The sequence below is a fragment of the Pan troglodytes genome, chromosome 1 (genome assembly GCF_028858775.2).
Source record: "Pan troglodytes isolate AG18354 chromosome 1, NHGRI_mPanTro3-v2.0_pri, whole genome shotgun sequence".
Classification (NCBI taxonomy): domain Eukaryota; kingdom Metazoa; phylum Chordata; class Mammalia; order Primates; family Hominidae; genus Pan; species Pan troglodytes.
The window spans coordinates 192,966,820-192,994,758 of record NC_072398.2 but is presented as its reverse complement, the minus strand read 5'-3'; the positions used below and the strand labels follow the sequence as shown (position 1 = coordinate 192,994,758).

Genomic DNA, 27,939 nt, shown 5'->3' with positions numbered 1-27,939 from the left:
GGGAGGCAGGCCGAGCTCCAGAGGGACGGTAGCTGTGGCGGGGATCCCCTTCATGGGGAGAGACTTCCCACCCCATGGCCCGGCCCCCCTCCACCCCACCCTGCAAGGACGAGGTCTAGCAGAGATTCCGAGCCTCCCAGTCTGCAAAAACCCTTCCTTCCCCATTATACCCTGAACACACACACACACACACACACACACACACACACACACACACGGAGGCCCCTGCTTCCTCACACCGCTTTATTGCAGAATCTGGAAGGGGGGTGAGCCAATCTCACCCCTCTGCCCATCTATGGGCAAAATGGAGCTGAAATAAAATGAGAAGACACTCGGTGGCGACCTGCTGGGCAGCACCCTGTACCCTAGGGCCCCTAATCAGTGGGCTCCTGATCTGCTGCCCCCACAGCCTCAACCCCGGGGATGGGGTGGGGCAGGTCAAGCCTGAGAACAGTCCACTTTTGAGGACTTCCCAGGCACCCATAGGAGACCTGAAACCTATAAAGAGAAGTCTAGATTTAAGGGGGCCTAAGTCCCAGAGTCCAGGTTTGGAGGGCTCGGGTCTAGAGCCCTGATTTGGGGAGAGGACTCAGTCTGGGAACCCAGACTGCAGGGGAGAGGGTGAATTCTGGAGTCCAGGTGTGGGGAGGGGGCTTGACTCATGGAGGCTCTGTAAGAGCCCAGGTTTGGGGGCCTGGGTCAGGGAGTACTAGTTTGGGGATGCTGGAGTGGGGAGACAATCCTGGAGCCCAGAAGGAGACCCATTTTTTTTGGCGGGGGGAGCTAAGTCCCAGAGGTGGTTTAGAAAAGGAGCCACAGTCCTGGGCCCGTGGTATGGGAAAGCCTGGGTCCAGGAGCCCTGGCTCAGGGCCCTGCCTGGCTACAGCCCTGGCAGAGCACTTGGTCTCCATCCGGTACGAAGCCTTGGCCCACCAGGGAGGTAGAGCAGCGGGCACAGGAGAAGCAGTTGTGGTGCCAGTGTCGGTCTTCAAAGGACACATATTTGCCTCCACCGAGTCCTGGAGGGAGGCTGGAAGTTAGCTATGCAGATGTGGGGATGGTCTGGCCCTCAACCTCACCCAATACCACATCCCACTCCCTTGCCTGCACCCTACCCACTCCGTTCTTTGACCCTTGTCCCACCTACGATGGGGCGCTTGCAGCTGCTGCACTTAGGTGCAAAGAGTTCTCCAAAACAGGCCACACAGTAGGGATCTTCATCCCGGGAGGTGAACTGCTGCCCTGCCAGGGGCGTCTGGCATCCGGTACAGACCAGACATTCTCGATGCCACGGCTGATCACGGTATGTCACTCCACCCTGTGTCAGCGTCTGTGGGGGCAGCATCCATTAGTAGGTATGAGTGGGGATTCCCACCCCACAACAGGCCTCACTCACCCCCACCTGGCGGGCCCAGCCCCCACCTTGCTGCAGCGGGCGCAGCGAGGAGCAAACTTGTTCTCATAGCAGGGCACGCAGTAGTGAGCACCCTTGTCGGGCACAAAAGAACGGGAGCCCAGTGGCTGTTCACAGCCACTGCACAGGAAGCAGTGCTCATGCCATGTCTGGCCTCCGTACTCCAGCTTCCGGGACCCTGTGGGGAACAGGGGTCCCATTTAGAGGTTGTGTCCCATGCTCCTGAGGGCCACCCTCTGTAACTTCCCCAGGAGTCTCCACTCCTCTCTCAGCGTGAGCAGGGTGGTGTCCGTGCACATGCAGCAAGAACCCCCCCGCCCTACGTATATTACACATGCTAACCTCTCCCCAGACACCGGACATGATGACCCAGCTAAGACACGAGGGTTTTGGCCTATGTTAAGCCCCCATATGTCCCAGAGATGACAATTTCAGCACACATCAAGCCTCCATGTAACAGTCATGAAGTCTCACTAAGAGCTAAGCCCTCATATAACAGATGTGATGATTTTAGCACTCACATGGGACCCCACATGTACCAGGCAAGTAAGTATCTGCCCACACAAAGTTCTAATGCCCTGGGCATGACAGGTTCAGTACATGCTAAGCCCTCACATCTCCTCGGCACACCATTCTCCATAGGTGCTGAGTCCCAGCATTTCTATTAGGCATGCAGGTCCCCACACATGTTAAGCTCTCTGTTTATCTGCTTCTGCATACATTAAGACCCAATGCAACAAGCATGACAGTCTCAGCACACCTCTAGTTCCTACCTGTACTAAACATGCAGATATTCACACATGCTAAGCCCCCAAGTATGTATCACATGTGTCAATCTGCCTGTACATAGTAGCCCCCAGGAGTATACCAGGCAAACAGATCCCGTATATACTAAATTTCCAGAAACATGCTGTGTATGCAGGTCTTTACACAGACCAAGTCTCCATGTATCAGACAGACACATGCAAAGACCCTACGCAGATGCCAGTTCTCACACAAGATGAGCCCCTGAAGACATACCAGGCATGACAGTTTCCCCACAGGCGGAGCACTGTGAGGAAAACGCACTGCAGTAGCAGTCATTGCAGAGCAGCTCACTGTCCTGGCAGGTGAAGGGTTCATCGGCTAGTGAGCGCTGGCAGCGGCAGCAGCGGAAGCAGCCCTCGTGGAAATGGCGGTCTTCATAGAACAGCTCCTGTGGGGAACACAGCAGGGGCACTGGCACCCAGGCCTCATGGACCCATCCTTTGCCCCCTTCCACTGGTCACCACCCACCTCCTGCCTGGCCTGGCCCTCTCCTTACCCTCGAGTCATGCCCGATAAGCTGCTGGCACTCAGCACAGGTGTTGGCAAAGGTATTGTCATAGCAGGGCACACAGTAGGGGCCGCTGTCTGTCTGGATGTACTTGCGTCCATACAGGGACTCGCTGCATTTTGCACAGTCAAATGACTCGCTCATGGTGGCAAGGGGAGAGAACCCTGTTAGGAGCACAAGGTGGAACTGGGGTCACACAGAGAGGCTGTGGCTTGGCTCCTGGCAAAGAGGCCTCTGCATTCAAAACACAGCAAGAGACCCGGCATAGGAAATGCCAGTTCAGAGTAGGTGGGGATGGGGAAGGGGTGCTTCCGGGAAACCAGGAATCCCACATGTTTCTTTCTGTATTTAACTCGGGGTAGGAAGAGGTCAGAAAAAAAACCAGGAAGCAGAAGTTGTTTTCTTATCTAGGCCCTAGCAGATCTAGGGGGAGGGGGCTTTTCCTGGGTCAGTGACTCATTTCCTGTCCCAGCCAGCGTCTAGCCTCCACTGTCCCGACTGTCCCCAGCGTGGGAGAAGCAGGGGCAGGGAGCCACCCCACTCTACTCCTTATGAGCAGTACTCCCACCCTCTCCTGACTCCCAGGAAGGGACTTTAGGAATATGGATAAAGGAACCCTTAACCAGAGCTCTGGAGTACGGAACTTAGAGACGGGAATGGGCTGTGCCTGGCCCCTCCTGATCCAGAAAACAGTGGAATGCTAGAGAGGTGCTGGACTAATGAATGGTAGAAGAGGCCAGTGTGAGAGGTTGGGCCTTCCCTCCCGGGGAATCAGCCAAGCAATGGGAACTTCAGAGGCTCAGCTTAGGTTCAAGCAGGAAGGAAATCCTGCAAGCTGGACACAGCCAGGCTTCCCTAGCTAGACCCTCTGCCCTCATCCCCCCACCCCCGCTGTGTCACACCAGCTTGGACAGCCTTGGCCTGTAACATCTGCAGCAGCTGTGGCGGCACAGATGGCCAGATGTCAGGTTTTGCCAGCAATGGGGAGAAAAAAGGAAAATGAAGTGTCGGGGGAGGCAGAGGGGAACTGGAGACAGACTGGGAGTGCAGTGTGCCCCCTGCCACCTCCTGCTAGCATCTGGCAAAACCCCAGGATCTTTCCATCCCCTGGGGTCATGATTTCCCTCCTACTGCCTCTGGGAGAGAAGGTCTCTCCCACCTTTTCCGATTTCTCAGGGTTTGGGACTAGGGAGCTGAAAGGAGAGAGAGCAAGAGCCAGTGAAGACATTTTCTCCCCAATCAGGCCCCATCTTGGGTGGGGAGTAGGACAAGGGGGAGCCCTGAGAGCTGCTGCTGGAGACACCCAGCCCCCGACCAAACCTCAGACACTTTCCATTTTCTCAGGAACAAAGCATGTTTGTGGGATGAGGTCATCCACACAGCTGCCTCTGGAACAGGAGCCTAGGGAGTGGAGCGGTAGGGAAGTGGGGTTCCCAGACCTTTCTGCTGCCCCGGATTCCAGTCTCTAGCCCCAAAGTCAGAGCTCCCACCCCTGCTCTCCTCCATCATGAAGCCTGCTCTCTAAGGGCTGGGATCCTGGGGTAGTGGAGAGGAACCACCAGGACCCATAGGAAGGAGATGTTCTCACAGCTGTGGATGAGCCCGGGGAAGTTACAGGGACACACAAAGGAATCCACCAACCCACTCTCCCACAAGGCTCCAGTACTGGCAGTCGCCAGGGCCTGCCCTGGCTCAAGCTGAAGGAAAAGTCCTCCTTTTCTCATCCACCCCCAGTGCGAAATTCTTGACAACAAGCGCTGCTCTGGCTTGAAGTTCAGACTCCAGGCACCAGCAGATGCCCCCAGCTTGGAGGCCTCTCCATACATCAAGCCTCTGCGCAATGGGAGAACAGCCAGCTTGCGCTCCAGGCCAGGGCATGAGGCCACCAGGGGCCAGGGTCTTTAGAGCTGGAACTCCTGGGCTGGGGGCTATGGTGTAGGGTAGAGAAGATACTCCTCTTTCTCAGCCCCCTTCCTGCCACTCAGGCCCAGGTTTCCTCTGGCCCAACATCTGAGGATTGCCTGGGCTGTCAGCCACGGGGCAGCAGGGGGCCACACAGGTGGAATGCGTCCACAGGGGGTGCCTGGGCCTCTTCCTTCCTTCTTGGCTTGGCCCACTGCGGCTGCCACCTTCTCAGGCCCAGGCTAGACTTGGGTCCACCCCCTGAGAGACAGTCAGAACTCCGAAACCAGGGCAACCCAAATAGGGTATGGGCATGGCTTCTATTTCCTTCCCAGAATCCCCCAATGCCCTAGTCTATCCAGCTGGGCTCTGGTGAGGACAGAGTAAAGGGCACCAACAAGGCCCACCTGTCTCTGCCCATACCCCTCTCCCTGCCCTTTTCCCTGGCAAGGCTGGGGACTGAGGGGACTGAAGGGAGCCAGCCTTGTATTCCTTCCTGACCGGCAGTGGGGCGGGGTTTGGGGGAGACTGCTCCTCTACAGATGGCTCACAACCCTGCACCTCCAACAATCTCCCCTCACAAGGCACCTCCCAGTGAACCTCCTGGAGCTCAGAATGACTGCGTAACTGGCTATGGTGTATGGAGCAGCTCAAGCTGTAAGGTTTGAATCCTGGCTCCTGCACTTACTGGCTGAGTGATCTTGGGCAAATCCCTAAGCCTGTTTTCCCATCTAATTAAATGAGATACTACCGCTTCCTACCTCCTAAGGTTGTTGTCAGGCTTAAATGTGATGATACTTGTAAAGCACCTGGCAGATAATAAATACTCAGAAAATGGTAGCTATTAGTATTTTACTATTAGCGCCCTCACTCATACTGGGGCCAGATAGCAGTTTCACAGGCAGGTCTGGGTCAAGCAGCTGGACTGGAATTTTTTTTTTTTTTTGAGACGGAGTCTCGCTCTGTCGCCCAGGCTGGGGTGCAGTGGCGCAATCTCAGCTCACTGCAACCTCCACCTCCCGGGTTCAAGTGATTCTCCTCCCTCAGCCTCCCGAGTAGCTGGGACTACAGGCACCTGCTACCACGCCCGGCTAATTTTTTGTATTTTTAGTAGAGACGGGGTTTCGCTGTGTTAGTCAGGATGGTCTCGAACTCCTGACCTCATGATCTCCCTGCCTCAGCCTCCCAAAGTGCTGGGATTACAGGCATGAACCACCACACCCTGCCTGGACTGGAATTTTTAAATAGAGATGGGGTCTCAATATGCTGCGCAGGCTGGTCTCAAACTCCTGGGCTCAAGCTATCCTCTTGCCTTGGGTTCCCAAAGTGCTGGGATTACAGGCATGAGCCACAGTGCCAGCCCAATTTTTTTTTTTTTTTGAGACAGGGTCTCACTCTGTCACCCAGACTGGAGCGCAGTTAACTCCATCTCGGCTCACTGCAATCTCCACCTCCCAGGTTCAAGCGATTCTTCTGCCTCAGCCTCCCAAGTAGCTGGGATTACAGGAGGGCACCACCATGCCCAGCTAATTTTTGTATTTTTAGTAGAGATGGAGAGTTTCGCCATGTTGGCCAAGCTGGTGTCCGCTCAGCCTTTTTGTTTTTTTTTTGTTTTGAGTTGGGGTCTCACTCTGTTGCCAGGGCTGGAGTGCAGTGGCATGATCATGGCTCATGGCAGCCTCGAACTTCTGTGCTCGGCCAGGTGAGGTGGCTCACACCTGTAATCCCAGCACTTTGGGAGGTTAAGGCCGGTGGATCACCTGAGGTCAGGAGTTCAAGACCAGCCTGGCCAACATGGTGAAAACCCATCTCTACTAAAAATACAAAAATTAACTAGGCATGGTGGCGGGCGCCTGTAATCCCAGCTACTCAGGAGGCTGAGGCAGGAGAATTGCTTGAACTGAGGAGGTGAAGGTTGCAGTGAGCCAAGATCATGTCATTACACTCCAGCCTGGGCTACAACAGCAAAACTCTGTCTCAAAACAAAACAAAAACAAAAAAAACAACTCTGGGCTCAAGCAAGCCACCTGCCTCAGCCTCCTGAGTAGATGGGACTACAGCCATGTGCCACCATGCCCAGCTAGGTTTTTCTATTTTTTGTAGAGATGGGGTTCTCATTATGTTGCCCAGGGTGGTCTTGAACTCCTGGCTTCAAGTGATCCTCTGGCCTCAGCCTTCCAAAGTGCTGGGGTTACAGGCGTGAGCCACTGTGCCCAGCCTGGTCTGAAATTTGACCTGGACATTCTCAGCATAGGCCCAGGGAGAGAATAGGGGGCCCCAGGCCCATGGGGCTTGCTGAGGACACCAGTGGGGAAAGTGGTCACTTCAGTCCGGTCAGCCTGACTCTAGTAAGCTTAACTCTTGAGATCTCTCATGCAGGTCCACGGATGTAGACACCTGCATGCTGCTTTGCCACTCACAAAGTCCATGCCCACCACAATCTCATCAGATCTCACAAAAGGCAGGCAGGACAGAGTATCATCCCCATTTTACAGCTGAGCACAAGGAGGCCAGGAATAGAGCAGGTTCATGCCCAAGGTCCCGATCAGGACCCAGGTCCCCTGCCTCCCAGCCCAGAGCTCTTCCCTCTCCCTAAAAATGCTGCCCTGGTGATGAAGGGAATGGTGACATGGGGGTGGTCAGCTTTTAAGGGCAGGGGAACAGGAGATGCACCAGAGCCTGGCTCTTCTCCTCAGCTGCTAGCCCTGTGATTGGAAGACACCCAGAAGCCTTTCCAATGCCCCAAGCCAACCATTCAATCCTTCTGCCCCCACCCCCAACATGCCCACTGTCCAGGAGGACCCTGGCCAGGTCCCACAGCTGTGAGTCAGGATCAGAACAGACCCCTCCCCCACCTTCTAGAAGCTGACAGGAGACTTAAGGGGAGAAATCCAACTCCCTCAACCCTCACCCTCTGCTACCGGGCACCAACCCCAAGCTCTGCTCTCCCCCATGTGGCCTGGAAGTCAGAGAAGTTTAGGGAAGGGGGTTGGGGAGCAAGATCCCGCAGCTGCTCTGGGGACATGAGAGGAACAGTTCATTCACCCTGGGTCCCCCAGGGCTGAGGCAGCCCATCCAAGATTTGAGTTTAAAAATAAGTTGGGGCTGTCTTGGTGGCTGTGTGTGTGCATCGGGCTCTTCTTGATCTCGAACTTACTGTCTCAGGGCCTCTGCCTCATGGGGGATCGGTAGGCTCAGAGTTTCTGTTTCCCCACAACCTCACCTCCCAATGGTTCAGGCCCGGGTAAGTCAGGGGCTGTCCTGGAAGCTGTCAGCCCACCTAGGTCTCTCTGCCCCCACTTAGTCTCAGTTTCTGGTGTCTGTCTCTGCTTCACTCAGCATCTCTGTGTCTGGGCACACTTCGGTCTCTGTCTTTAGGTTTTGGACGGCTCTGTATCTTGACTGGCTGTCCCCCAGGGGGCCCATGCCTCTGTGGATCTCAAGTCTTGGTCTCTTCTTGTCTACATGGCTGAATGTCTCAATCCCCACCACCTCCCTTTCTCTGTCTCTGCATCCAAGTCTCTTTCGCCACCTCTGCACGCCTGAATGTCTCTGTCTCTAGTCTCTGAGCGTCTCTGCAGGCCTCAGAGAGCAGATTCAGCATGAGGCCAATGACGCCGAAGCCTCAGGGCACCTCCAAGGCCCGGGGAAGGGCCCTAGGGAATGTGTTCGCTGGGGTCCCACGTATGCTTTTTCTGAAAATGCTCCACAAAGCCTAGGACGGCCCCTATGCCTCGGGTCTGTCCACCGGTAACTCTGTACGCCCGGTGTGTCCTTGTTTCAGTGGTCTCGGTAGCCTCCTGTGCCTCGAGTCCCTGCCTGTCTCGGCCTCTCGCTCCACCGGGCTTTCCGAGAACCTCAGTTTCTCCAGCGCTTCTGGTCGGTCGGTCTGTCTGTCTCTCTCCGGCTTTTCTATTTCAAACTTAGCCCCCTCCCCCGCCCAACTCTCGCTGCCGCCCCCGCCCCCGCCCCGCCCGGTAGCCCGGAGGGGTCCAGTCCCGGCGGGCGCTCTCCCGGGCTCGGCGTGCCCCGGGCACCCGTGGCCAGAGCCCGGCGGGTACAGGGGACCGGGGCCGCGGCTGGCCTCAGCCCTCCGCGGGTCCCTTCGCTCCCCGGCCTGGGCGCGGGGGCGGACCGCCAGGGCTGGGAGCCGGGGTCGGCGGGGCGCTCACCTCGAAGCGGGCGGCGGGAGCGGGGAGCGCGCGGCGCAGGCGGGGCCGGGAACCGGGCGCCGCGTCCCTCGGCGGCTCCTACCTGCGGGCCGGGCCAAGCGGGGGCCGAGCGAGCTGCCGGCGAGGCTGCCGACTGCAGACGGACCGTGTGGGCGAGTGGGAGTGCGGCCCCAACCCCTCCCCGAGGAAGTGAGCGCGGGCCCGCCCCGCCCGGACCCCGCCCCCGGCCCCCCAGCCCGCCGCGGGGGCCAGACCCCGCCCCCACCTCCCTTTCGGCCGCCAGTCGTCCCGGCCCCCTCCTCCCGTCCGGCCTAACCTGGCTCTCCCAACCTTCAAGCGGCCGGGACCCCGCCCCTGTCCCCTCCCCGCAGCCTCTGCTCTCCTCCCCTCCCACCCCCCATCCCCAGCTGCCAGAGGAAGACTGCTGTATTCCATCTCAGGCCGGCGACACGAGACCCCGCAGACCATGGTCCACTGGGGGAGTCCTCTGGCCTCCTCGGATCCCCCCACCCCTTCACCTTACCCCAGGGGTGACACTCAGCCCGGCCTTAATCCAGCCTGGAGGAGGACGTTTTGACTCTGCTGTCATGAGCCTGTCAGCGGGCACCAAGGTGTTCTCTGAAAACATGGGACGAAGAGAGGACCCCTCCCCACCATAGGGCCTTGACCTCCAAAGGGTTTTATTCCACAACTTTGAGTAGCAAAAACAGGGGTAACCACCTCCCCACTTCCAATAGCCTCCTGACACTGAGAAGTCCTGCCTTGCCTGGGTTTCCGCAGTGCCCAGGAATAGTTTTGACCTTTGAGGCCCAGGGGAGACCCTAATCCTCGGCCCCATGATCTTTGGGCTTCTAGGGTGGGGTGTGAGGAGTGTGAGAGGATGGGGCACCGCAGGGGTGGTGGAGGAGAGGGGAGGGGACCTCTGCGGTGTCTGAGCCTCTGGCTTCCTCCCTGTGTCCGTGAGGGAGGACTGGCGCCTGCTAGGGACACGAGGCCCCTCCAGGTCCTTAAGGCCACCCCCCCTGGGATCCTCAGGCTTGTCACTAGGAATAAATAGCCTCAGTCTGGAAGGGGTGGGGGAGGGAGGGAGGCAGGAGGCTCTACTGTGCTGTTTGCGGAAACAAGAGACAACAAACCAACCCCGGAATAACCTTAGCATCTAGAGTGAAGATTCAGGTGCCCACAGAGGCCTCCCCACACCCCAGGCTGGGTGTAGCAGAGCTCTCGCGGAGGAACTAACACCCTCCCAGGCTGGGGCTCCTGAGAACCTTTCCGTCCCATCTCTGCATCATGCCTGGGTTCCTGGGTCCCAAGTCACCCACCAGGCCTGGTTTCCTTTCAAAATTAAATCATTGCTTGCTTATTATTGCTGTTGTTGCCTAAATGGTAAGAGCCATGAAGGCAGGGCTCCGTTTTGTTCCCCACTGTCTTCTCAGTACTTACTCCAATATCTGGCACATAATAAACATCTGATGAATGAATGGATAGCAGACACTGCTTCAGTATGTATGCCCCTCTAACATCCTCGGTTTGGATCACAGACACCTGCTATCTGGAGTCCAGGCAGTGAGCATCCAGCCCATGGATGGGGCCTTTTTCTGGGATTTTTTTTTTTTTTTTTTTTTGAGATGGAGGCTTGCTCTGTTGCCCAGGCCAGACTGCAGTGGCGCACTCTCCGCTCACTACAACCTCCACCTCCCAGGTTCAAGCGATTCTTCTGCCTCAGCCTCCCAAGTAGCTGGGACTGCAGGTGTGCACCACCACACCCGGCTAAATTTTTTTTTGTATTTTTAGTAGAGACGGGGTTTCACCATCTTGGCCAGGCTGGTCTCAAACTCCTGACCTCAAGATCTGATCTGCCTGCCCCAGCCTCCCAAAGTGCTGGGACCACAGGCATGAGTGACCATGCCCAGCCTCTCTGGGATGTATCTTGCAGGTGTAAGAGACTCCCAGCCCAGGGGAGTGCAGTGAAGACTACTCAGCCTTGGTGGAGTGGGTACCAAGAGGAGGTCAGCTCTGGGGGACGGGAGGGCAAAGGTGGGGAGCCTTCAGAAAGCAAGGGGTTATGAGTGAGTACAGAAGGGGCCTGATAAAAGGCAGAGTATTGGAATCTCTGTTCTTGATGCATGGCTCTAATCTCTCCTAAATAGCCTTAATGAGAGCCAGTACTTCCTGAGTTCTTTCTTTGCACCAGTCCTAAACACTTTACATATATTGACATACCTGATTATTCAATAACTTTATTAAATATATGTGCATCTATGTTTGTTTGTTTTTGAGACAGTGTGTTGCTCTGTCACCCAGGCTGGAGTGCAGTGGTGTAATCACGGCTCACTGTAACCTTAACCTCCTGGGCTCAAGCGATCCTCTTACCTCAGTCTCCCAAGTAACTGGGACTACAGGTGTGGGCCACCACACTGAGCTAATTTATTTTAATTTTAATTTTTTGTAAAGGCAGGGGTCTTATTAAGTTGCCCAGGCTGGTCTTGAACTTCTGGGCTCAAGCGATCCTCTTGCCTCAGCCCCACAAAGTGCTGGGATTACAGGCATGAGCCACTATTTCTGGCCTAAATATATATTTTCATCCTCATTTTAAAGATGAGAAAATGGAGGCACAGAGAGATTAAGTAACCTGGCAAGGGCGACACAGGTAATAATGGCAAAGCTAGGATACAAATCCCAATGGTTGGCCGGGCTTGGTGGCTCTTGCCTGTAATCCCAGCACTTTGGGAGGCTGAGGCAGGAGGATTGCTTGAGCCCAACAGTTTAAGACCAGATCTGGGCCAGGCGCGATGGCTCACGCCTATAATCCCAGGACTTTGGGAGGCCAAGGCAGGCGGATCACGAGGTCAGGAGATCAAGACCATCCTGGCTAACACGGTGAAACCCCGTCTCTACTAAAAATACAAAAAATTAGCTAGGCATGGTAGCAGGTGCCTGTAGTCCCAGCTACTCCGGAGGCTGAGGCAGGAGAATGGCGTGAACCTGGGAGGTGGAGTTTGCAGTGAGCCGAGATTGTACCACTGCACTCCAGCCTAGGTGACAGAGCGAGACTCCGTCTCAAAAAAAAAAAGACCAGATCTGGCAACATAATGAGACCCCGATCTCTATTAAAAAAAAAAAAATCAAACTGACTGGGGGCGGTGGCTCACGCCTGTAATCTCAGCACTTTGGGAGGCTGAGGCAGGCGGATCACGAAGTCAAGAGTTTGAGACCAGCCTGGCCAACATGGTGAAACTCTGCCTCTACTGAGAATACAAAAATTAGCTGGTTGTGGTGGTGCATGCCTGTAATCCCAGCTACTTGGGAGGCTGAGGCAGGAGAATCGCTTGAACCCAGGAGGAGGAGGTTACAGTGAGCCAAGATTGCACCACTGCACTCCAGCCTGGGCGACACAGCAAGATTCTGTCTTGGGGAAAAAAATAAAAATAAAAAATCAAATCTGGACAGTCAGAAGTCATAGCACCCTATGCCAAAAATGAGCTTCACCATTAGGCTCTAGTATCTGTAGTCATTTAATCTCTGTGAACCTCAGTCTTCTCACTGTGAAAAGTGAATGAGTCTGCCTCACAGCATTGTTGTAAGGATTGGATGAGAGCACACAATAGGTTGTCAATATGTGGGGACAGTCCCCACTTTCATGATCAAATGTTAAGGTTCAGCTACTTGGACTTGGAGTCTGGGGGCCAGAGAAAGTTAGCTCTCTGGCTTGGGCCACCTGGGCTAGGGAAAGCGGCCTAGGGGCAAGCCGCCCACACTGAAGCTGTGTCTCCCTGTCTCAATTTCCATTCCCCAGGAGGCTCACATTTCTCTGCTCACTCTATTTTCGTTGGCCCAGGAGGACGTGCCCCAGGGAAGTCCAGGGATCAGCCACATGGACTCCCTGTTCCTGTTCCCTATCTGTCCTCCCCCCTCCCTGGGAAACAGGTGTGTCTGAACTGGGGCTGGAAGCAGAGCCTGAGAGCTGGATGACTGGCCTTGGGTGAGTAGGATCCTGTTGTCCCTCACTCACCCTAGAGGTCCCCACACACTCTTCTTTATCTCATGCTTAGGGCACCCCTGCTGTTTTTTCACTCTGCAAGGGTTTTCAAAAGGAGGCCCTGGGTGGCTACTGACAGGCCTCTCATGGTTTCCTCTGAATGCTGAATCACTCTCTGATGCCTGTAACCACAGGCCCTTCTTCCCCCTAGTGAGAACACAGCCTTTTTCCTCTGGGTATATTGCTCACTCTTACCTACTGGCTGCCTAGAGCCCTTGCAGACCTCAAGGCTTGGTAGATAACCTCTTCCAAATTGCCCAGATGCTTTCTTCTATTTTTTTCTTTTTCTTTTTTTTTAAGATGGAGCCTCGCTTTGTCACCCAGGCTGGAGTGCAGTGGAGCAATCTCGGCTCACTGCAACCTCCGCCTCCCAGGTTCAAGCTATTCTCCTGCCTCAGCCTCCTGAGTAGTTGGGACTACAGGCACACGCCACTATACCCGATTAATTTTTGTATTTTTAGTGGCGATGGGGTTTCATCATGTTGGCCAGGCTGGTCTTGAACTCCTGACCTCAAGTGATCTGCCCGCCTTGGCCTCCCAATATGCTATGATTACAACCATGAGCCACTGCGCCTGGCCGTCCAGAAACTTTCCTTGTGACCCCAAGCTGGACATTGAATTTGTGGGTGGAGAGGGTGAAATAAGTAAGTGACTTTCACAGAGCATGGGAGGTGGGGAGGGCAGAGCAAGAACTAATGTAGTTAAATGTTGACTGTGTGAAGGGCACCATGCCACGTGGTAGTCATTACCTCTTTCTGTCCTCACAAAAACCAGAAGAGGTAGTTATTATTATCATCATCACCATTTGACAGAGTAAGACAAGCTCAGAGAGTTTGACATCATAGCCTCAAATCACAAGCCAATAGGTGATAGATATAAAGCCAGGGCTGACACCGGGGTCCCCCTGTCTAATGTACAGAGCTAGCTTCTCTTGGGTATGCTGGTCACCCAGTGCCTTCTTCAGGGGGAAGAGGCAGGAGTGGCTGGGGCTGCCACCTAGTCACCCTGCCTGACAGCTGGTCTTCTTAATGGAAATGAGGCTGGAAAGGTGGGCATGAGGCAGGTTATAAAGGGCCTTGTCTTCCAATGGTAAGTGATAAATGAGATGGAATTTTGTTAATGCAGGAGGCCCTAAATGGGCAAGGCTCAAACTCATACTTTCAGCTCTTTCAGGCCCACTGGTCGACTGGACTGGCATTTCTGGGGACTAAGGGGATGATTTCCCTGGAGCTCCTGAGCTGGAGGAGTGACCCCTGTCATGAGAAATGGGTGCAATTATACATCCTGTTTCATGTGGTGGAAAAGAAACCAAATACCTCTGGAATGCTCTACTGTGCCCAATCCTCTCTCTAAACTTAGAAGCAGGTTTAGTAATAATAAAAATAACAATAGTAACTTCATTTTATTGTGAACTTGCTAAGGAATAAAAACAGCATTAAGCACTTTAAACATAGTTCGTTTTGGCCGGGTGCGGTGGCTCACGCCTGTAATCCCAGCACTTTGGGAGGCTGAGGCAGGCGGATCACGAGGTCAGGAGATTGAGACCATCCTGGCTAACACGGTGAAACCCCATCTCTACTAAAAATCCAAAAAATTAGCCTGGCGTGGTGGTGGGCACCTGTACTCCCAGCTAGTCAGCAGGCTGAGGCAGAAGAATGGTGTGAATCCGGGAGGCGGAGCTTGCAGTGAGCCGAGATGATGCCACTACACTCCAGCCTGGGCAACAGAGCGAGACTCTGTCTCAAAAAAAAAAAAAACAAACAAAAAAACAACATATTTCATTTAATCATCAAAACAGTCCTGTGGGTATAGTATTATTATTACCTCAGTTTTACAGATGGGGAGATGGAGGCTCAGTGAATCTAACTTTACCTTGACTGGGGTGGCATCAGAACACACCTCATGGGTCATTACCTTGTACTGCCTCTGATTCGCATATCGTCAACCAGCCATTCCCTTAGGGATGTGAGGGACTCAGAACTTTATAGCTATTGTCATTGGGTGATTTCCTTCTATGCTCTTTACAGATATGACTCCTCAGTTCAACTGTGAGCTCTTGACAGCAATATGAGGCAAGAAGTGTATGTTATTATTATCCTCATTTTATGCTTGAGAAAAATGATGCTCATTAAAGTCAAGAAACCTGCCAAAAGTCACACAGCCTGTAAGTGAGTGGCAGAGCCAGCTATGGTTTTAAGGTCTCTTGTCTCTCTATAGAATATTTTTTCCTGTACACTGTTGTAGAGGAGCAAAAAATGGACAGGTCAGATGAATGAAGTTTATATAGTGTCCCAAGTTACAGAAAAGAATAGTGGCATGGGGCCTCTGGGGGCTGGTGGCAACACATATTATGAGAAGGTGAGAGGAGGAAATGTCCTGTTATGGAGATAAAATCTCTCAGGAAGTAATAGTTGTCAGCCCTCTTCTTGACACAGATACCTCACTAAAAATGTAGATTTCCTTTGTAGGTGTAAATTTATTTCTACAAAAGGAAGGACAGCTTTTCAGAGCAACTCCTGTATCTGCAGTTTCTCAGCATAACCAGCTTTAAGAAACAAGCCAGAGAAATATATATTTTGGGGTGGCATATTCTGGCCTCCCACAGTCATATTTTGGAGTGGTGAGTCCTGAGCCCCAACAGTGTTTTTTTGTTTTTTGTTTTTTTTTTGAGACGGAGTCTCACTCTGTTGCCCAGGCTGGAGTGCAATGGCGCCATCTCGACTCACTGCAACCTCTGCCTCCCAGGTTCAAGTGATTCTCCTGCCTCAGCCTCCCGAGTAGCTGGGATTACAGGCGCGCACCACCAAGCACAGCTAATTTTTGTATTTTTTTTAAGTAGAGACGGGGTTTCACCATGTTGGGCAGGCTCCTGACCTCGTGATCCGCCTGCCTTGGCCTCCCAAAGTGCTGGGATTACAGGCGTGAGCCACCGCGCCCAGCCAGCCCCAAAACTGTTAAATCCGTACTGCTCTAGCTTTAAACATACCTTCTAGATACAGCAACCCGTGCCGAGCTGTAAGTGACTGCACATGCGCACACGCTAAGCCCAGCTCAGACGGAGGCCAGTGCCAGCCACGTGTTCCCAGGTGCCCACGCGGGCCAAGCGCGAAGGCGAGATCTGGGTAGCGTGGACAGGCGCTAGCGAATAAGAACTGGCTCTTATAGAGTCACGAGACTATATCTAGGAAACTACACTTCCCAGAAGCAGCCTGCGGTGACTGCCTCTGTTAAATGACGTACTTCCTGAAAGCCGGCTCCGGATAGGTTGTTTAGAGGAAGTGGGCGGTTCTAAACCGCCGGCGGCTAGGCCTATTTCCGGTAGGAATCAGTGGACTTGGCGGCAGAGGCAGTGCGGATCCGGCGTTCTCCACTGAGCTTTTCCAAGGCTGTACAGACATGGCGGCGGCTTTTCGGAAGGCGGCTAAGTCCCGGCAGCGGGAACACAGAGAGCGAAGCCAGGTAGGACCATACAGGCCGCACGAGTGCTGGCCTTTCTCGCCATGTGTTACTCTTGCCCCAACCCTGTCGCCACCGTGGGATCCGGGTCCAAACTGTATAGTATATAAATGCACGTAAATGTATGTTAATGACGCTGGCGTGGCTGGGGCGGAGCTTCGTGGGAACGAGTGGAGGGGATTTGTCGTTTCCGTTCTAGGAAAAGCAGGGGTGCCCCCCTTTCCTTGGGGATATAAAACCTGCTCTGGAAGATTTCAGTGTGGTGATTGAGTAAGATGTCTGTTAAGTGCCTGGTCTCTTCTGAGGAGTTGAGGTCAGAGCTCAGGTAGGCAACAACTGCTGGGCTGAAATTGGATCCCACGTCTAATGGGCAGCTCCGCCTGCTGCATATGGGGGCCCTGACCGAAGAGACTGTGGTTACTAATGTGGTATCATCATCACGCTGGGTTTGTGGTTCATGAAGATCTGCCATATGTGCTTTTTGTTTAAGCCTTACCGCTTAATGTTGGCCTTTTCCATTCCCATTATACAGATGAGGAAACTGAGGTCCAGAGTGGTGACTTGTCCAGTTACAAACACCAGATTCAGGCAGAGTAAACAGTTCTAGGATTTCTATGGTGGGTGTGTCTGTGTAGGGAGGTTGAGTAGAAATAAGCTTATATGCAGAATCAGTTGATACACTGTCAGGAATCCCGTGCTTAATATCTGATTCAGAAAGGCCCTTAGACATACATATGTCCTCCAACTTAGTTTTACAGATGAGGAAGACAGGGGAAAGAGTTGTGCAGCTGACTGATGGGATAGAACTAAGGCCTCTTAACTACAGTTCAGTCTTCCTGCTTAATAGCATATATCAAACTTTTTTTTTTTGAGATGGAGTCTCACTCTGTTGCCCAGGTTGGAGTGCAGTGGCACGATCTCGCCTCACTACAACCTCCGCCTCCCAGGTTCAAGCGGTTCTCCTGCCTCAGCCTCTCGAGTAGCTGGGACTGCAGGTGCACACTACCATGCCCTGCTAATTTTTGTATTTTTGGTAGAGACGGGGTTTTGTCAGATTGGCCAGGCTGGTCTCGAACTCCTGACTTCTGGTGATCCACCCGCCTTGGCCTCCCAAAGTGCTGGGATTACAGGCGTGAGCCCCTGCACCCGGCCAAAACTATCACCTTTTGAACACTTACTATATGCTAGGCACAGCCCTGCATGTTTTTACAATTGTCTCATGTAATCCTACAACATCCCTCTGAAGTGGATGTTACCCTCATTCCTCATTTTACAAATGAGGAATCTGGTGCTTAAAGAGATTGAATAGTATATCCAAAGTCACAGTTGTAAGTAGTGGAATTGGATTAGCAGAGAAGAAAGAGGGCTTTCAGAGCTGGCTGTGGACATGGCATGGCCATGGCTGAGTAGGAACAGATGGCCTGTGTAGAAGAGGTGAGAAGAAGACCATCCTGAAAAGGTGGGTAAACCGTTGACACAAACGTTCCATATTTGGGTAGTTTGGACTTTATCCTGCAGATCCTTCAGTAGGGCAGCAGGGGAGCTACTGAAGATATTTTGTATGGAGGGTGTATGTGTTATTACGTAAACTATTTCAGATACAATACCAGGTTTCCTTTTGTAATGCGGTTGTACATTCAGGTGGACATGAGAGATTTCAAGATTTCTGCCTCACCTCATGTTGTTGCTTTTTTGACCCTTTAGCTTGCTTTCTCTACTCTGTTAACCTCCCTTTGCTGTAATTAAAGTTAAAATTATTAGGGGAGGTTTGGTATTATTTTACTTATGTTTTTGAGATAGTGTCTCCCTCTGTTGCCAAGGCTGGAGTGAGTGGGGCAATCACGGCTCACTTCAGGCTCGACCCCCTCACTCAAGCCATTCTTTTGCCTCAGCTTCCTGAGTAGCTGGGACCACAGGCGTGTACCGTGACACCCAGCTAATTTTATTTTGTTTTTTTAATTTGTAGAGATGAGGTCTCACTGTGTTGCCCAGGCTGGTCTCGAACTCCTGGGCTCAAGTGATCTGCCCACCTCAGCCTACCAAAGTGCTAGGATTGCAAGTGTGAGCCTGGCCTTAAATAGTTATTTATTGCATCACTTGAAGGATAAAAGATGAGAAAGATGACTGTTAAAAATCCTACCCAAATTATTATACAAGTTTTTTTTTGTTTGTTTTTTTGAGGTGGAGTCTCGCCCTGTTGCCCAGGCTGGAGTGCGATGGTGTGATCTTGGCCCACTGCAACCTCCGCCTCCCGTGTTCAAGCAATTCTCCCAGCTCAGCCTCTTGAGTAGCTGGGATTACAGGCACCTGCCATCATGCCCGGCTAATTTTTGTATTTTTGTAGAGGTGGAGTTTCACCAGGTTGGCCAGGCTTGTCTTGAACTCCTGACCTCAGGTGCCCCACCCACCATGGCCTCCCAAAGTGCTGGGATTACAGCATGAGCCACTGCACCCGGCCTATTATACAAGTTTAAACACTGGAGAAGTGTATGCATTTCCCAAAATGTTAAGATTATTCGCAACAGAAGAGGACTCAGTCTACTGTGATGGCCCTAGGGAGAATGGGTTCTAGTTTTGGCTCTGCTACTTATTAGTTTTGTGTTCTTGGGCATATCATTCTCTAAACCTCATTCCCTTTATGGAAAACTGGGGTAACAATAGTGCCTGTTTCACCTTCTTTCCAAGATTGTGGTGGGGATTAAATGAAATTGTGTAAGGAGCATAGCACATTGCAAGACCCTGACATATACTAAGTGCTCAACAAATGGTAGTATGTAGAAGGATCATACCAAGATTTAATCCTTATACCTTCCATGCTCTCCAAGTCTACGTCAGAGAAAGTACTTTCTGTCATACTTTTTTCTCATACTGAGTACCACAAGTATAATAATAATAGTAAGCTCATGCTGGAAAGCTGCTATGTGTCAAGCCATGTGCAGGCATTACCATTAATACAAGCTCCTTGAATCCTCAGTATAACCCGGAGAAGCAGGTACTATTTTCATGTTACAGTCAGGAAATAGCAGCTCAGAGAAGTTAAGTGACATGCCCAAGGTCACAGATTGTTCAGAGGTAAAGCTTGGATTTGAACCCACATCTCCAGACTCTAAATTTAGCTCCCTTACCACAGTTGCCTCCCTGTTACTATGTTTTCCCTTTGTAGTATTTTATAAACCCTTGGATTAAGTTGGTAGTAATTTTAGTACAACTGGCAACTGCTTGCTTAGTGCCGAGTCATTGTTGCCTCTCTCTGTCCTTAATAGGCCAAGAAACCTACTACAGCAGTGCTTGTGACCTGTCTGGTGCTGGCAGGGTCCCTCTCATCCTTGGACAGAGCCCAGTTATGGGGAGGGGAGGGAACAGGGTCATGGGTTAGCTCCAAGGACTGGATTTACTGAGCACTCCAGAGACTCCTGTGCCTGTTAGATGTCATGTTGATTTGGATATGTGTTTGCGGAGGAAACTAAGCACTGTTGTTCTTTCTTTTGTCTTCTAGCCTGGCTTTCGAAAACATCTGGGCCTGCTGGAGAAAAAGAAAGATTACAAACTTCGTGCAGAGTGAGTTCAGTCTTTCTGGTAGAGGCGCTGCCAAGAAAGCTTACAACCTCCTTGCACTGCAGCTGAATTGCCTGAGTGTCCAACAGGGGATAATTTCCTGCCATTGATAAAATGGCCAAAGCTCTGGCAGCCTGTCAGATAATTTTTTCTGTGATCCTAAATTTCTCTCTTTGTTTAGGCAGATCATTATTTATTTAACTGTAGTTGCATTGTGAATTATTTGTATTATGTTGTTCCAGATCATTTTCTCATAGTGGCTTTGATTTGGCTCTGCCTTGGTGTTTGAGCCCAAAGTTGAATCTTTTTCTCTTTGTTTTCTTGAAGTGCAGGATATAATCTGAAATTCCATTTGTTGAGTCTCTTACATCACCATGTGTGTGATGTGGAATGAAGAGATGTGAAAGATGGATTCATGAGACCAAGCGTGGGTGATAATGAACTCTGAAAACATTTTATAAAACAATTATCCCCATTCTTCTTCTCTGTTAGCACTTTGTTTGCAAAATACTTCTTAATTATTTGTTAGCGATACATGTCAGCTGAGGTCCTTTTTATGCCCCTGGTCTAGATGGTGGTGATGGATTAAATGGGTTTCTGTAGGTCCCAGAGATTTTAAGGCTAATGATAATTAAGTATTGTTATTGGGTCAGGCAGTGTTCTAGGATATTTACCGTTTTTACACTGATTTGTCCCTCCCAACAACCTTCTGGGATGGGTTACTATTACCGTATTCATTTTACAAATGAAACTGGGATTCAGGATGGTTAAATAACTTATCCAAGGTTACTTAGCCAGAAGTTGTCAAGTCCAGATTTGAACCCATGCTGTCTGGCTCCAGAGTCCATGATTCTAGTCATTGCGCTATACTGTACTGTGTAGTTTCTGAATTATATATGGTCATTTGGTGCCCAAGCTTGCACCATATCCTGTCTAAGGAGTTTTAATTTGTACTTTGTTTGGTGTCTCCCTGTAATGATATAAATGGCACTGAAACATATATAGGCTGGGGACAGTTAATTTCAGGTTCCACTGGAATAGGAACTGTTGATTAGACTGTGGACCCTGCGAAGACATGAGCTCAGCTCAGTGACAGTGGAGTGTCCAGATCCAGTCACTGCTTTGGCTTTTTTGAGTTTCACTCTGTGTGACCTTTTAGATGCTTGTAAAGTTTGGTTATTGTGGGTTTTTGGTTTTTTAAAATTATCTTTTTTTTTTTGCTATGAACCTCATTTAACCTGTCTTTTAGTGACTACCGTAAAAAACAAGAATACCTCAAAGCTCTTCGGAAGAAGGCTCTTGAAAAAAATCCAGATGAATTCTACTACAAAATGACTCGGGTTAAACTCCAGGTGGGTGCCCAATGGCTTGGTTGGTGTTTTGAGCTCCACACATTGGAAAATAAGGACAGGGAGGAGATGGAGAGGAAGAATCCTTGGCCTTAATTTAACCCTTCTCTGGTTACTCCAGGTGCTCTTGGTCAGTGTCCAAGGCAAACCCTCCACTTCCAGAGGAGCGTGCATTTTTACCTTTGAATCTGGGTTGTCTTATACCTGGAGCTGTTCTAGGACGGATGACTGGAGGTGCTACATTGAACGTACGCCTCAGGGGCCTGTGTCTAGGATTGCTGTTAGCATACAGTATTTGGTTGTCTTTTTGTTTTTTTTTTTGAGATGGACTCACTCTCTGTTGCCCAGGCGGGAGTGCAGTGGTGCGATCTCGGCTCCCTGCAACCTCTGCCTCCCGGGTTCAAGTGATTCTCGTGCCTCAGCCTCTCGAGTAGCTGAACTACAGGCACACACTACTGTGCCCGGCTAAGTTTTTGTATTTTTAGTAGAGACGGGGTTTCACCATGTTGGTCAGGCTGGTCTTGAACTCCTGACCTCAAGTGATCTGCCCATCTCGGTCTCCCAGAGTGCTGGGATTACAGGTGTGAGTGACCGCACTTGGCCTATGGTTGTCTTTGTTCTAGCTGTGCACTGTGCCAACAACTTATTAATGATTTTAATCTAATAGGGAATATATCTTTTAAATTTGGATTTTAGGATGGAGTACATATTATTAAGGAGACTAAGGAAGAAGTAACCCCAGAACAACTAAAGCTGATGAGAACTCAGGACGTCAAATATATAGAAATGAAGAGGGTTGCAGAAGCTAAGGTAATTCACTCTTTGTTCTGATTGGTTTTATTGGTTAAGAAGGGAAACTTAAATTCATCAATCTCAAGTTATTCATTAATTTCTTCTGGCATTTACAATCTCACTTGATTGTAATAATGATTTAGAAGTATAGTTAGCATGGTAGAGTGGAAAGAGTTCAGGTTTGGGAATGAGACAGACCTAGGGTTTGAGTTCTGGCACTGCCATAAATTACTAGCCCCATGACAATGGGCAAATTCAACTCCCTGAGGCTCTTCCCTCATTTCTGTCTCAGGCGACTGTTGCAGGGATTAAGTGCGTCTTGGGAAGTGCCTAGCCCAATACCTGATATTTGTTGGGATCCTTTCCTTTAAAAGAATAAAGCAAGTTCTTTGCTGGCTGGCAATAATGATGTGAAATGGTTTAAACTTTTGCAGTTTTTTTTTTTTTTTGGTACCCTAGAAGAATCTAATATAAAGTGAGACCATATTCTGTGTTCTAGAAAATCGAAAGACTAAAATCAGAGCTCCATCTGCTGGATTTCCAGGGGAAGCAACAGAACAAGCATGTGTTCTTTTTTGACACCAAAAAGGAAGGTATGAAATGTTTGAAGGTTTCTGGGACAGTCTACCATGCCAGTCTGTGTCATTTGGTGTTAGAAACCGACAGTGCCTTAAGGATTGTCTTGAATTTTAGTCGAACGGTTTGATGTCGCAACTCACCTGCAAACAGCCCCGGAGCTAGTCGACAGAGTCTTTAATAGGCCCAGGATAGAGACCTTACAGAAAGAAAAAGTGAAAGGAGTTACCAATCAGACTGGACTTAAGGTAATTTTCTCTGTTGTTCTTCACATGTGAGTTTAGGGGAATCTAGGTGTTTTTTTTTTTTTTTTTTTTTGCTACTGCATTTAAAATAATTTTTAAAATTTATTTTATTTTATTTTTTAGTCAGAGTCTCACTGTCTCCCAGGCTGGAGTGCAGTGGCACGATCTCGGCTCACTGCAACCTCCGCCTCCTGGGTTCAAGCAATTCTCATGCCTCAGCCTCCCCAGTAACTGGGACTATAGGGGTGCAACACCACACCCAGCTTATTTCTGTATTTTTCATAGAGATGGGGTTTCGCCATGTTGGCCAGGCTGGTCTTGAACTCCTGACCTCAGTTGATCTGCCTGCCTTGGCCTCCCAAAGTGTCGGGATTACAAGCGTGAGCCACTGTGCCTGGCCTAAAATAATTATTTATTTATGGAAAACTCATGAGTTCCCTTAGAAAAGTGGATTTGTAGGATGATTTGATGATGGGATGGAAGTGGAGAAGGGCTTCCTGATTTCTATGATCGGAGGAGGTATAGTGGTCAGAAGCTTAGGTTCTGGCCTTTAGACCTGGGTTTGAATCCCAATTCTGACCCTGCGCTTTGTGCTTTTAATATTTGTAACAGATGCCAGTGTTTTGAAAATGCAGAGAAAGGGATTGCTGAAGATTAAAGAATTTGGAATACTTTAATATTGAACCTTTAGCAGTGAATACGCACATCAAAAGGTCTTTCTGTGTTTTTATTTTTCTTGAGACAGGGTCTCACTGTCACCCAGGCTGGAGTGCAATGGTGTGATTATGGCTCACTGCAGTCTCCACCTTCTGGGCTTAAGCGAACCTCCTGCCTCAGCCTCCTGGGTAGCTGGGACCACAGGTGTGTGCCACCATGCCTAGCTAATTTTAAATTTTTTTTGTAGAAACGGGGTCTCGCTAAGTTGCCCAGGCTGGTCTTAAACTCCTGAGCTCAAGTGTTTACTCCCGCCTTGGCCTCCTGAAGTGTTGGGATTACAGGCGTGAGCCACCATGCCTGCCCAAAAGGTCTTTCATATTGTGTATTGTAACAAAAATTTTGTTTTGGCTTTTCCTTATGGTGCTTTCCGTCACTGTAACTGGGTTGTGCAGAAGACATGCTTTTCCTGAAAGCCTTCTGGAGTTGAACTCTTCTGACTGATTCATTAAAAAAAAATGCTGTCAATGTGTTTCAAGCAGACAGCTGTTCTGTTTTGATTCGAATCATTTACACTGCATCAGTTTTGCTTCCAATGTTTAATTTCACAGCAGTTTTCTCTAGCTCAGAGGCAGCTAAACTTGCTTTAGTAATATAAATACCCCTAATTAGTTTGACTATATTGGGTAATCCCATAAATCTGACAGTCTGTGCAATAAAGCGAAAACAAAAGCTGTCTGAAACCACTGCTGTGAGACTGTGCTAGAATCCGTGAATTGTTGAAGTCTAAGGCCCAGTAATATTTCCTTCTGTAGATAACACTTCCAGCCAAAGAGCTTGCTCATGAGTGTTCTTGTGATAACCCTGTTGTTTGTCAATTAGGTGTACTTTTTTTTTTTTTTTGAGATGGAGTCTCACTCTGTCACCCAGGCTGGAGTGCGGTGGTGTGATATCGGCTCACTGCAACCTCTGCCTCCTGGGTTCAAGGAATTCTCTTGCCTCAGCCTCCCGAGTAGCTGGGATTACAGGTGCCCGCCACCACGCCTGGCTAATTTTTTGTATATTTAGTAGAGACAGGGTTTCACCATTTTGGCTAGGCTGGTCTTGAACTCCTGACCTTGTGATCCACCCACCTCAGCCTCCCAAAGTGCAGGGATTACAGGCGTGAGCTACCGCGCCCGGCAATTAGGTGTACTTTCAATTAGCCGTGTCACTGACGCTTCTCAAGAATTGTGGTAGTCCCTAAAGAGATTAGTATTCCAAATTCCCATGTAGAATAGTTCACCAGCATAGCTTTTGAGAAGTTAGGGAGGTTTAGATTTTTGCCATTTTTGTCTAGTAATTATGTTTCTTTCTATTTTGTTTACTGAAAAATCATTTTTATTAAGAGACTGCTGGTGGGTGGATTGCAAGGATATTTTGTCTGTAACTTGGAGTGGGTAGACAACCCATGAGTGAGCTTTAGGAGGTCTGTGAAAACCCCCCTTTCTCACTAGTATTTTGTGCAGATAGGTATATGTGCTTGCACAACCTTTTACCAACGTGTATATACATTTATCTCAAGAAAGATCCCATGCTGGGCGTGGTGGCTCATGCCTGTAGTCCCAGCAATTTGGGAGGCCAAGGCAGGTGGATCACTTGAGGTCAGGAGTTCGAGACTAGCCTGGCCAACGTAGTGAAACCCTGTCTCTACTAAAAATACAAAAATTAGCCAGGCATGGTGGCGGGCACCTGTAATCCCAGCTACCAGGGAGGCTGAGGCAGCAGAATTGCTTGAACCCAGGAGGCGGAGGTTGTAGCGAGCCGAGATAGTGCCACTGCACTCCAGCCTGGGCGACAGAGCAAGACTCCGCCTCAGAAAAAAAAAAAAAAGAAGAAAGATCCCAAAGCTTTCATCAGTTTCTCTGAGGTTGATGATTCCCCAAAATGTAAGGACCCCACTGATCTTTGAGGAGTCATTAGCAGTGAGAATTCTCAGGTGAGCTTCTGCTGAAAAAATTCTTCTGCTTTCTGAGTGGTAAGATTTTCAGGCACCAGCACACTGCCTGGGGACCCTTCTGTTGCGGACTCTTCTGTTGCTCTCCATTCACTTTGTATAGGGTTTCCAACACTGATTCATTCCTGCCATCATCTCAGGTGACTGTGGCACTCACACAAAGGTTGAAGCAGCTTAGTGTAGTAGTGGAAAGATTCCTGGGATTTGTGAGAGGGGGATGGTCCTGACTCTGCTCCAGGTGAGCTGTGTGTCCTTGGACCACTTCTTCTCTGGGCCTCATTTTTCTGCGTTTGTAAATGATGGGTTTCGATAAGATAGTCTACAGGGTTCCTTTTTTAATTTTTAGTTTTTTTTTTTTTTTTGAGACAGAGTCTCATTATGTTGCCTACGTTGGTCTGGAACTCCTGGGCTCAAGTGACCCTCACTCCTCAGCCTCCCAAAGTGCTGGGATTACTGGCGTGAGCCACTGCGTCTGGCCCAGGGTTCCTTTCAGCTCCAGAATGTGATGTTCCTAAAATGGGCAACGTTATTGTTACCACATTATGTTGATTCTGGTGAAAGAAGGGAGTTGATGAAACTATGCAGTTGGCTTAAATGGATTAAGAAACATTTTCTTACTCATTTTTGTCCTGTTCATTGTTCACTGAGAATGTGTGTGTTTCTTCTCCAGCGAATAGCTAAAGAAAGGCAAAAGCAGTATAACTGCCTGACACAGCGGATTGAACGAGAGAAGAAATTGTTCGTTATTGCTCAGAAAATTCAAACACGCAAAGATCTTATGGTGAGGAGAGAGAGCCTTAGGCCTCTTTTTTTTTTCCCCCCCTTTTCTTTCTTGTAAAGGTCTTAACTCAGACTGGATTTCAGCTGTGTGTAAATCAACCCCAGTGAAAATGTCTGCTCCTCAGGGGCAGTGGTTTGAGCCAGTGTCTGTTACTCTGACAGTGTTGAAATGCGCCTTGATTAAGGAGGTAATAAGGGGGTTATTAGTCAGTGCTTTGGAACAGCAAAGGGTAGGATCGGGTAGCATATGAACTTTATAGCTTATGAGCAGCTCCCGTAACATTTAAACAGGTTAACAAAACAGTGCATGTCACTCATTGGTGTTTAAAAATAGACAACATTGTGTAGTTAAATAGCAGAGCTGAGGAATATAAGATGCCTCTTTCATATTCTTATCATTCCTCTAAATGTCAAATTCTTTAGCTTTGTAGATCATTTAGGTCAGCCTTTCTCAACTGGGGTTCCGTGAGAGAATTAAAATTATAATTTTAAATGAAACAACTACTTGAACACCTTTCTTCTCAGTTTTCCTAGGACTGTACACAGCTAGTACTTTCTAGATGCCTAGGGGAGAAGTTAATTCATTGCCTACAGTAGATGCCTTGGGCAGTAGGGCTGTGTCCGTTCTCAACTTTGAGAAGGGCTGAAACAGGTGCTAATAGGTAGTTTATTAACCTTTCGATTTTACAAAACTATTTCCTTCTCTTTACTGATCACCTTTTTACTCTTTTGTAGGATAAAACTCAGAAAGTGAAGGTGAAGAAAGAAACGGTGAACTCCCCAGCTATTTATAAATTTCAGAGTCGTCGAAAACGTTGACGTGTTATAGATAAGCCTTGTCATTCTGTATCAAAAATCTGTTGTCGTTTTCTAGTAACTTCAAATTCCATTACTCCAAATGGCATGGTTTTCCGGTTTGTAACCATAACTAAATTGTCAGTCTGACATTTAATGTCTTTCTATGGACAACATTAAATCTCCCTCCCTTCTGTAATTGTTTTTGGATTGTGAAATTAGTCTTATTTTTATATACTTAATTTTTTTTTTCTTTGAGATAGGGTCTTTGTTGCCAGGCTGGAAGTGCATTGTGTGATTATGGCTCACTGCAACTTTGAACTCCTGGGCTCAAGTGATCTTCCTGTATCAGCCTCTTGAGTAGCTGGGACCACAGACATGTGCCACCATGTCTGAGTAATGTTTAAATTTTCTGTAGAGACCAGGTTTTGCCATGTTGGCCAGGCTGGTTTTGAACTCCTGGCCTCAAGCGATCCTCCCACCTTGGCCTCCCAAAGGGCTGGGATTACAGGGATGAGCCACTATGCCCAGCCCATAATTTTTTTTGTTATGAAACATAGGATCTCATTACAGCAGATTTGGAAAGTAGATTAATTCATTCCTAATCCCAGTGCTTATTCAATAATAACAAATATTTATTGCATGCTTAACTGTGCTAGGAGCTAGAGCTGTGGAGGTGGACAATTACTGTGAGTAGTCTAGTTGATTTCCTCCGTTTTGTAAAACGAGGCATCACTTTTTGTCCATGTTTTTGTGTTTTATAGTTACAGTAAACAATTTGATGTCCTACTTTTTAATTAAATCATTAGCTCTTTCCCAGTTTGTTACATCACAAAAGTTTTTTACAGTAATATATGCTAGAGTAAACGTTAAAATAAATATTATTTTTAATGATTGCA

General features: G+C 49.5%; 2 protein-coding genes across 5 annotated transcripts; one reads left to right on the top strand and one right to left on the bottom strand.

The window, feature by feature from the left end:
* Positions 1 to 229: 229 nt before the first annotated feature.
* On the bottom strand, positions 230 to 9,022 carry FHL3 (four and a half LIM domains 3). Of its 4 annotated transcripts, none has more exons than XM_513331.9 (6): positions 8,804 to 9,022; positions 2,718 to 2,893; positions 2,435 to 2,609; positions 1,423 to 1,592; positions 1,144 to 1,330; positions 230 to 1,019 (listed from the first exon to the last, which is right to left on the bottom strand). In XM_513331.9, exons 2-6 carry the CDS (start codon positions 2,871 to 2,873, stop codon positions 865 to 867), a joined length of 843 nt encoding a protein of 280 aa, XP_513331.2. In that variant the 5' UTR covers positions 2,874 to 2,893; positions 8,804 to 9,022; the 3' UTR covers positions 230 to 864. The 4 variants fall into 4 exon arrangements, with proteins under 4 accessions (XP_513331.2, XP_003308038.1, XP_054537302.1 ...); XM_003307990.7 differs by having other exon boundaries at positions 8,886 to 9,013; XM_054681327.2 differs by lacking the exon at positions 8,804 to 9,022 and adding an exon at positions 7,855 to 8,545.
* On the top strand, positions 7,845 to 27,939 carry UTP11 (UTP11 small subunit processome component). The gene is made up of 10 exons (XM_513332.8): positions 7,845 to 7,875; positions 12,600 to 12,785; positions 14,870 to 16,301; positions 19,795 to 19,856; positions 21,103 to 21,205; positions 21,899 to 22,012; positions 22,494 to 22,587; positions 22,688 to 22,818; positions 26,136 to 26,246; positions 26,981 to 27,939. Exons 3-10 carry the CDS (start codon positions 16,239 to 16,241, stop codon positions 27,062 to 27,064), a joined length of 762 nt encoding a protein of 253 aa, XP_513332.1. The 5' UTR covers positions 7,845 to 7,875; positions 12,600 to 12,785; positions 14,870 to 16,238; the 3' UTR covers positions 27,065 to 27,939.

Bases quoted from the DNA above. Each gene is read 5' to 3' on its own strand.
- FHL3 (XM_513331.9), bottom strand. From the start codon at position 2,873: ATGAGCGAGTCATTTGACTGTGCAAAATGCAGCGAGTCCCTGTATGGA. The intron at 1,593-2,434 runs GTATGTCTTCAG...TGTTCCCCACAG, and splicing joins TGGGGAAACTGTCATGCCTG to GGTCCCGGAAGCTGGAGTAC. The intron at 1,020-1,143 runs GTGGGACAAGGG...GCCTCCCTCCAG, and splicing joins CTGCAAGCGCCCCATCGTAG to GACTCGGTGGAGGCAAATAT.
- UTP11 (XM_513332.8), top strand. From the start codon at position 16,239: ATGGCGGCGGCTTTTCGGAAGGCGGCTAAGTCCCGGCAGCGGGAACAC. The intron at 22,588-22,687 runs GTATGAAATGTT...CTTGAATTTTAG, and splicing joins TTTTGACACCAAAAAGGAAG to TCGAACGGTTTGATGTCGCA. The intron at 26,247-26,980 runs GTGAGGAGAGAG...ACTCTTTTGTAG, and splicing joins AAACACGCAAAGATCTTATG to GATAAAACTCAGAAAGTGAA.